Source organism: Orycteropus afer, unplaced genomic scaffold (assembly GCF_000298275.1).
Source record: "Orycteropus afer afer isolate SDZICR_OR568_19922 unplaced genomic scaffold, OryAfe1.0 scaffold00083, whole genome shotgun sequence".
Classification (NCBI taxonomy): Eukaryota; Metazoa; Chordata; class Mammalia; order Tubulidentata; family Orycteropodidae; genus Orycteropus; species Orycteropus afer.
Window position 1 is genome coordinate 10,452,097 of NW_006921670.1, and position 9,703 is coordinate 10,461,799.

The 9,703-nt window shown below is 60.9% G+C and overlaps 1 protein-coding gene across 1 annotated transcript in view; it reads left to right on the forward strand.

The window, feature by feature from the left end:
* Positions 1-6,039, forward strand: part of PRR5 (proline rich 5) — a 28,913-nt gene extending 22,874 nt beyond the window's left edge. The window contains exons 5-8 of the mRNA XM_007941738.1: positions 687-778; positions 1,872-2,012; positions 3,570-3,705; positions 5,609-6,039. Of these exons, the coding sequence (XP_007939929.1) occupies positions 687-778; positions 1,872-2,012; positions 3,570-3,705; positions 5,609-6,039 (800 nt within the window). The remainder of the gene's footprint in view (positions 1-686; positions 779-1,871; positions 2,013-3,569; positions 3,706-5,608) is intronic.
* Positions 6,040-9,703: the final 3,664 nt, after the last annotated feature.

The following is a 9,703-nucleotide window of genomic DNA, read 5'->3' on the forward strand; positions in this document are numbered from 1 at the left end:
TGGGTGGTAAGTGATGGGAGGATGGGTGGCTGTGTGAGTGGGGGGTGCATGGTGCATGGACAGTAAGTGAATGGAGAGGTGAGTGGGCAGGTGTCTGGGTGGGTTCCCCCACTGCTTGCAGGGCTGTCGAGGACTGGATGACGTTGAGTGTGAGCGGAGACATGTGGTGGGCGCATCTGACGAGGGAATAGGAACTGGCAGCTGGCATTTACCGTCCCCTAACCCTGTACCGGGAGCCCTGGTGGCATAGTGCCTAAGGCACTTGACTGCTAACCAGAAGGCTGGCGGTTCAAACCCACCCGCCACTCCTCAGAAGGAAGATGGCCACTCTACTTCCGTAGTGATACGGAAGCCCAAGGAGGGGTCGCTATGAGTCGGGTCCGACTCGACGGCACATAACAACCCTGCACCAGGCCCTGCTTCAGTCTCACGTCCCATCCCCCGGGAGGTCAGCCCTGTTACTGTCCCATTTCACACATGGGGAGGCTGAGGCACGGTGAGAGAATTAAGTAGCTGGCCCAGGGTGGCGGAGCCGGGAGTTGACCTCGAGCAGGCGCCTCCAAGGCTCAGAAGCCAGACCCTCAGCCCCAGGGTCCTCCTCCCTGTGAGCGAGACGACCCCGCGCTTCTTGGTGGCCAGAAGGGATCTGCCGGAGCTGCTTAGTGACAGGCTCCCTGTGCCCACAGGACAGAAGCTGCTGGACTCGCTGGCGGAGACGTGGGACTTCTTCTTCAGTGATGTGCTTCCCACGCTACAGGCCATCTTCTACCCGGTGCAGGTGAGAGCCCAGCACACACCCCACCCCACCACGTGGACCCCAAGGCGGCAACAGCCCACCCAGCCTCACTCCCAGGAAGGAGGCAGAGCTGTTGTCCCCTGTGTGGCCCATCCTGGGGTCCAAGCCTCACACATCACTGACCATCCGGGAGCCTAGGGAACACACCTACGGAAGCCAGGACTGCTCCCTCTTCCGGGCCCTGTAAACCCTGAGCTGCAGGGTGTGCCTGGCACAGAGCAGACCCAGGAAGTGGTGGTGCCCCCTCACCTTGGACGGGGCGCATCTGGGGATGAGAAGCTCAAGGGCAGAGCCGGGGGGCGGGAGACCCAGGGGTCAGCGGGTCCGTCCCCCCGTGTCCAGCCCTAGAGCTGGGGGGTGCGGGAAGGAGAAGGCCCACTGCTGGCTGACACACGCATCAACCCCCTCGTCCCACTTCTCTGTTCGGTTCTGACACCAGCTGCCCACGCGGCACTTCCGTCTGACCCCAGACACCAGAGCAAGGGCAGATCTCAGGAGTTAAAGGACACCATCCTGCAGACTGCCAAGTTAGCCCAGGTCCTCAGACGCCAGCTACAAGCTTAGGGGACCCCAAGGCCCACCTCCCTTCTGACCTGCTGGCCCTACCACTCTCTCTGGAACAGCCCCCAGAGTTGTGGGGAGTGTTGGAGTTTCATTGTAGGGAAGGGGACTGATGAGCGCCCGGGAGGTTCCCAGTGCCAGTGTCACGAAAGGAGACACATTGCCCTCCGTCTGCGTCAGTGCCTGGCACCAACCAGGGAGCCCCTGGCGCCCCTGGTGCCCAGAGCCTTGGTTAGGGCTCCCTCAGCGTCTAGCCCTTCTCCCTGAGGTCAGTCGTCAACCACAGAGCAGCGATTCTGGCCTGGCCAGCCTCCACCCAGGGCACCTCACCCCCTCCCCCAGCCTGTCACTTAGTTGCGGTCCGAGTCGTCCTTACACGTAAATGCCAAGGCTTTTCTAGAGATTGTGGTCTCAGGAACCAGGGGCGAAGACCACGTTCTTGGGGGGAGGTCACGTAACACCCTCCGCACTCACGGCAGCACCGGGGTGGGGATGGCGCGTCCCGTGTCCACAGGGCAAGGAGCCGTCCGTGCGCCAGCTGGCCCTGCTGCACTTCCGGAACACCATCACGCTGAGCGTGAAGCTGGAAGACGCGCTGGCCCGCGCCCATGCCCGCGTGCCGCCCGCCATCGTGCAGATGCTGCTGGTGCTGCAGGTGAGGGGCACCTGGGAGGCGGGTGCGAGGGCAGGCTCCCCGGGCACAGGGCAGGACCCAGACCACGAGGAGGCTCGGGAAGCAGCTCGCCTCAGCCTGGTCTGCAGGGAGCCTCGAGGGTGCAGGGCCCACTGCCTGTCCCTGTGGACGGGCTGGACGGCGGGCCTGTCCCCTGTGGACGGGCTGGACAGCGGGCCTGGGTGATGTTCTGGTTCCTGTCTGTCTTAGCCCCTAGTGCTGCTGTAACAAGTACCACAGGTGGTGCCTTTAGAGAACAGAATTTCAATCTCTCGCAACTCAGGAGTCTGGGAGTCTGGATTCAGGGCGCCGGCCCTGGGCAGGCTTGCGCTGTCTGTCAGCCCTGCAGGAAGGCCTTGCTTCAGCTGCTTTAGCCTCAGCGTTCCCCGGTTCCCTGGCCGTCCTCACGTTTGTGCCTGCTCTTGCGTCTGATCGATTTTTATAACTCAGAAGTGATTGGGTTTAGGATCCACCCTGTTGTTGTTGTTATGTGCCGTCGAGTCGGACTCGACTCATAGCGACCCCTCCTTGGGTTTCTGAGGCGGTATCACTACGGAAGTAGATTGCCCCATCTTCCTTCTGAGGAGTGGCTGGTGGGTTTGAACCACCAGCCTTCTGGTTAGCAGTCAAGTGCCTTTAGCCACTATGCTACCAGAGCTCCCAGGATCCACCCTACACTGATGTAAAAAAGAAAAACCTTGCTGTCGAGTCGATTCCGACCCCACGTGTCACAGACAGAGCTGAGCACGGCTGTGATCTTAACGGAAGCAGACTGCCAGCCGTCTTCTGAGGAGCCCCTGGCTAGATTCGAACCACCAGCCTTTGAGTAAGTAGTCAAGGGTCACGAGTGTCACCCAGAGACCTCCCTACACTGATACGGCTTCAGTGGAATAATAAATAAAACCATTTCCGCACAGCTCTAGGGTTAGGGCGCCCGCGTGTGTTTGGGGGACCATTGACGCTGGATGTGGGTCCTTCTGTGAGAAGCCCCGGCTGTGGGCCCTGGACAGTGTCTTCAGCCCCAGAGCTCAGAAGGGACGAGCCAGGGGCCACCTGCCCAGTCCCTCGCCCGGCTGGCCAGCCGGGGCCCTTTCACGGGCGCTGTCGGAGCAGCTGGATGGCCGGGGGCTGTGGGCTCTTCACCCAGCCTTGGAGCCGGGCTCTGCCCCTTCCTGTCTGGCTCCGGCAGCCTCAGCTCCACGGGGCTTTCAGCGGCTGGTTTTCAGAAGTTCACCTCCAGCCCCTTTTCCTGAGGAGCTTTTGAGTGGCCTTGACCCTCTCGTCTTTCACCAAGCATGTTAACCGTTTGCACACCCAGGGACGCCTCAGGTGTTGAGAGGCCCCGTTTGAATTGTATGAGTTTGCTCTGTCCCCAGCACCCAGCACGCGGTGGCGGCCAGGCTGCTCCTTGCTAGGGCGGTGCTGCCACCTGTTGGCCGTCGTGTCTCCTGCAGCCTCCTCACTGGCCCCAGGCTGTGCCACTGATTGTGGCGGGAGCCACCTGGGCTAGGGCACCTGACCCCCTCCTTCCTTCTGCAGGGGGTGCACGAGGCCAGGGGCGTGACCGAGGACTACCTGCGGCTGGAGGCACTGGTCCAGAAGGTGGTGTCACCCTACCTGGGCACCTACGGCCTCTACTCCAGCGAGGGGCCCTTCACACACTCCTGCCTCCTGGGTAGGTGTCCCCTGGGCCTGGGTGGGGGTGGGGGTGTCACCTGGAACCAAGATGTCCTTTCTGCGGTGACTACAAGCCCCTCTTCGCTTCGGCCAGGGAAGCGGGGGGGCAAATTGGGGAGGCCCGGGGGGGAGGCAGCCTACCCAGGCCCAGCCAGATCAAATTCAAGATTCGCTTTCTCTGTCACTGAGCAAGCCTGGTGGGCAGGCACTGTGAGGGTGATGGGAGCCCCCATCCCCCCCAGCCTTTCCCTCCCCGGAAGTAACATCCAGGCTAGAGCTGAACTAATCAGGACTTGGCTGGCCAGAGGGCACGACCTGTGCAAAGTCCCCGGGGCCAGGAAGCACAGTGGTTTTCAGGCTGGGTGTGGAGAGAAGGGTCAGGAGGGGCAGGCCTGAACCCGAGGGGGTGGGGGGTGCTTGGGAGAAAGGACAGGAGCCACAGGCCTAACCTGAGCAGCGGGCTTGGCATGGCCAGCATCCCTCATTGGATGGACGGCCCGTTGGCTCATTCAGCAGAGACCAAGGTTGGCCGCCCCGCTCTGTGAGCTCACAGCCGACCAGAGGACCAACCAGTGATGCTTCCCGAGTGGCTTGTGTGGGGAGAGGGGCCCAGGGACCCTCACTGTGGAAGTGACTGCTGGGCTAAGTCCCCCAGGATGGACACCGGCTCCGGAGAGGAGACGGGTGAAGCCTCTAGGGTCTCAGGCAAGGGAAGGACCCACAGCCGCTCGCCATGCGCAGCACTGCCCCCTAGCGGCCGCCATTGGAAACTGCAGGGTCCTGAGCGGGCATGTTGAACCCTTCTCCCTGACGTGCTGGGCCGTTGCCCACCTGGACCACCGATGGGCCTCTTCCCTGGCCCCGCTTCTGCCCATGCCCCTACAGCAGCCGGAGACATCAGTGTACAGCGGTCAGGCCTGTCCCCCTTCTGGGGATCACAGCCCCCCCCCCCTTTCACCAAGGGAGCTGTTGATCTGCCCCTCCCACACTGTCAGTCACAGGGTAGGTTGTCTCCCCGCCCCCACCACACTAGGATAGCAGGGAAACGGAGGCACAGGGGCTGGGTAACTTTCTGGGACACCCTCGGCAGTAACTGGTGGGCGTCCACAGAGATGCGGTCATTCCTCCAGCTCCCACCCTGAGACTGCGCTGTCCACCCCACCCCAACTCCCCAGTGCAGGTGGGAGGCTGGGACGCAGGAGAGAGGCCTTGTCAAGGGCATGGAGGGAGGAGCCCGCTGACGGCTGGGGTGGAGCCCATCTCCCGCCCCTCCCTCTGACAGGTTCCCTCCCCTTTCCTCCACCACACACCCCACCTGGTCAGGCTGCCCCACAGGAGCTGGTGGGGCAGAGCCTGCGTCTACATCCCGGTAGCTTGTCACTAAGGAGCCCTAGTGGCACACTGGTTAGGCTCTTAGCTGCTAACTGAAAGTGGACTGCTCAAAACCACCAAACATCCCAACGGAGAAGGATAAGGCAGGCGGCTTGGATAAAGACTGACAGCCTTGGAGACCCTGTGGGCAGTTCCACTCTGTCCTCTAGGGGCGCTGTGAGTCAGAATGGACTCCATGGCAGTGGGTGTGGTTTGGGTTTTGCTTCCATGAAGACTGACAGCCTTGGAGACCCTGTGGGCAGTTCCACTCTGTCCTCTAGGGGCGCTGGGGTCGGAATGGACTCAAGGGCATGAGTTTGGTTTGGATCCCTTCCTGGAGAGCTGAGCACACAGTAGGCGCTCAACAGGTAGCCTCCGTCGGGAGGAAAGGCCTGGAGCACACAGGCTCCGCGGGCTGGCTAAGGGCATACAGGGACCACGTGAGTGGCTGCGGGCGGGTGGCCCCCCACCCAGGCCCTTGCCTCCGCGCCCCTGTGACCCCCAGCCCCCTCTCCCCTCTCCCCCGGCAGAGAAGCACCTCCTGCGCCGCTCCCGCTCCGGGGACGTCCTGGCCAAGAACCCCGTGGTGCGCTCCAAGAGCTACAACACGCCGCTGCTGAACCCCGTGGCGGAGCACGAGGCCGAGGGCGCGCCGGGCGGCGGCGCGGGCGTCCGCAGGCACTCGGTGTCCGAGATGACCTCCTGCCCTGAGCCCCAGGGCTTTGCCGACGCCGCCCCCCACTTGGGGGCCTGCTCCAGCAGACTGTACCCCGCGGCCCAGGCCGCCGAGCAGGGCCTGGACGCCGCCCCCAGCTCCCCTGCCACCTGCAGCCCCGAGGCCCTGGTGGACCAGATCTTGGAGTCGGCGGAGTCCGACTCGGAGGGTATATTCATTGACTTCAGCCGGGGTGGCGGCGCCGACGAGTTCGAGGCGGCCCGGGGCCGGCAGAGCGTCGTGTGAGGGGTCTGGGCGGGCCTCGGCGTTTTGACCCATGCTGTGTGCGTGTGCACGCCTGCGTGCACGTGCGTGTGCGTGTGCGTGTGCACGCCTGTCTGGGTGTGCGTGCGTGAGTTTTTTATTCTGCCCTGCCCTCACCAGTCTCCCGTGGGCCTTCCCACCGGCCGGTTCACTTCCGTGCTCTGGAATCATCTCTGTGGGGGCACCAGGATAGACCCCGCTCAGCCCGCCCGCGGCACCCCTTTATCCGGGCGTCCAAATTGTCGACCCCGCCCACCCTCACATAACACCTCCCAAGTACACGGTGATCGCACGTCCATGCAATGGGACGGGTCCCGACTCCCCATCTTCGTGGGCACCCCAAGCCCTCAAGCATCTGTGCACATGGAGAGCAGGGGTGCTGGTGGATTCCGCCTGCCCCTACTCGACCAGGCCCTGGACCACCCCACGATGACGACCACAGAGCGTCCTCTGCATGGCTCTGTCCCAGGACACCCCACAGCCTAGCCACCCTCTGCTGGTGGCTGTCGAGGCGGAGGATGGAATAAAGTTTGTCTGCCTTGCTCCGGGCTCTTGACTGCAGGGCACAGGCGGGGCCGCACCATGAAGGTCTCGGTGTCCTTCCGTCTCAGGTTCTCTGTCCAGCTGTGACGCACAGGCAGAGAAGCAGATCTCAGGAGCTGCAGGGACCCTGTGGGGACAGGGACCAGCTGCAGGGCAGTTTGGGCCCTGCTCTGTGGGTGGTGCCAGAAGGACTGGAGCCAAGGGGGAGGGGTGGAGGCAGGACATGCCTGACGCGCAATGTATGTTGCAGGCCTCAGGCCAGAGGTGTGTGGGGTGTGGGAGGCAGGGCTTGCTGGGGACCAGGTGTGGGGGCACCTGGTCTACCAGAGTCCTCCTGGAGCAGTCCCTGCTTCGTAGCCACTGGACTCGGGAGCCCGTGAGGCGCAGACCACTGACACCCGGGCCTGGGAAACATCCAAGGAGGGTGCGGCCGCGATGTTCCTGCAGGCCCGCCGCAGCAGGGCTACCCGGAGCTGCAGGAGCCGGGCCCAGGGCAGGCTTCTCGGGGTGCCCCTTCACAGGGCCCAGTCAACGTGGCCTGGAAGGTGGGGAGCGAGGGACCATTCCTGCAGCACCTCCACCTGTGCACAGCACTGGCCTCCCACGGACAGGTGTCCCCCAGGGGAGGGGGGGGCGGGCGGGCAGACAAGCGTGAGCTTTGGGTGGGGTGCTGAGAGTGGCCAGAGGTTCCTGTCATGGGAGGGGGAGCCTGTCTGCTTGGAGAGCCTTGGTCACGCCTGCTGTGATGGGCTCGGGACACTGACCTGACCCGCGGCCTTGGAGGCTCCTGGGAGCGAGTGCAGGCCCTGCCCAGCATCTGGGGCAAGAGGAGCCATGACTCAGCCCAAGGTCCAGGAGTCGGGATGCTGGGGAATAGTGAGTGCTCTCTGGGCTCTCAGAACGAACAAATGGCCTTAGAAGAAACACAGCCAGGACGGTCCTGGAAGTGGAGATGGCGTCTCCATCTCAGTTTCCCTGGACTTGCCATCAGGGAAGGCGATCACTAGAAAAGGGCGCCATGCTAGTCAGGGGAGACCGTGAGACGGACGTGGGGGGTCATGAAGGGGGCGGGGCAGCTTATCCTCTGCTTCTCTGCCAGTCACCAGGAGTCGGGCCAGCCCACAGCAGCAAGGGATGCCCTTTGAGCTCACCCCAGTGGTAGCCAATCACATCTGCCAAGACCCTGTTTCAAATAGGTCACATCCCATGAGTCCGGGTACATAGGCATGGGGTGGGGGAGACACACTGTTCAACTCACTGACCTGGAACTCATTCCCTCAGGTCCCCTACTTAGCAAAAGAGGCACAGAGACAACCCCAGGTCAGCGGTGCACAGTGACTGCCTCCCCACTGTCTGCCCTTGGCTTTGGCCGCTGCCTGACTCCCTGGGAACTCTGGGGGCGTAGTGCCAAGGCATTTGACTGGTAACTAGAAGGCTAGTAGTTCAAACCCACCAGCCACCCCTCAGAAGGAAGACTGGGCTTATCTCTTCTGTAGTGATACAGCCTCGGAAACCAAGGAGGGGTTGCTATGAGTAGAATCTAACTCAATGGCAGTGGGTTTGGTTTTGGTTTTGACTCCTTGGACCAGGAGTTCCCTACCTACTGAGGAGGAAAAGGACCCCACCCCATAGCCTCAAATGTACCCCCAAAAAAATGTCTATTCAGGCCCTGACCTCCGTCCCTGTGAATGTGACCCTATGTGGAGATGGGCTCTCTTGTTAGGCTAATGAGGTTGAACCAGAGTAGGGTGGGTCGGTCACCTCATCTGCTCCAAGTTGTAAAATGAGCAGATTAGACACAGACCAAAAAGCCAGGGGTTTGAACCCACTACCCGCTCCACAGGACAAAGATGGTCTGTCCCATAGGATCGCTGAGTCAAAATTGACTTGATGGCAATGGATTGACGTTCATTAGGAAGAGGCCCTGGTGGTACAACGGTTAAGCGCTCGACTGCTAACCCCCAAAGGTCGGTGATTTGAACCCGCCAGTGCTCTGCAGGAGAAAAGACGAGGATCTCCTGGAGAGGTTGCAGCCTAGGAAACCCTACAGGCAGTTCTGCTCTGTCCTGCAGGGTCGCTGGAGTAGGGATCAACTCCAGGCCACAGGTCGCGGACACAGACGTAGGGAAGACGCACGGACAAGCCCAGGGGTGCCATGACTCCCAGAAGGGAGCTGTGTGTCAGGCAAAGGGGCTCAGTGGCACAGCGGTTAGGGCACTCGGCCGATAACCAAAAGCTGGGCCGTTCAAACCCACCAGCCACTCCACAGGACAAAGAGGAGGCTACTGCCTCCGTAAAGACTTGCAGCCTTGTCCAAGGGAGTGGGTCTTCATGGAAGTTGATTGCTTCATCTTTCTCCTGAGGAGTGGCTGGTGGGATTGAACCACCAACCTTCTGATTAGCAGTCAAATGCCTTCAACACGGTGCCATCAAAGCTCCTCTGAACAGAATGACTTCAGACCTAAGTCAAATCTCATTTTAAATTAACACTTGGATTCCAACCTTTCTGAAGAAAGCCATTCAGCCTTTTTTCCCTTGTCGAAGTGTTGCTGTTCAAATAAGAAAGAAGACAAGATTCAGAATCGCTAACCTATGTACAGTTACACCCAAATCACAATAAAAAGTTCTTTTTTAAAACAACAACAACAAAAAAGATTGACAGCCTTGGAAACCCCATGGGGCAGTTCCTGTATGTCCTCTAGGGGCACTGTGAGTCAGAATCGACTCCACTAATGGGTTTGGTTTGGGTTTTATTAGAAGCTGAAAGAGACAAGAAAGGTCCCCTACAGCCCATGCCTGTCCTGGAAAGCCCCCACTTGTGGTATTTCTATCGTAGCAACCCTAGGAAACAAAGACCCCGGCCCAGTCCCAGCCCCTGGCCACCCACCCCTTCCACAGAACAAGGAGCCCTGGTTTTGGCTGAAGGTATTGAGCTTTTCCATCACCTCTTGCCACAGATGTAGTCAATCTGATTCCTGTGTACTCTGTCCGGCAAAGTCCACGTATACAGCTGCCGTTTGCGTTGTTGAAGAAAGGTGTTTGCAATGAATAAGTCATTGGTCTTGTAAAATTCTACCATGCGAGTTCCAGCATTATTTCTGTC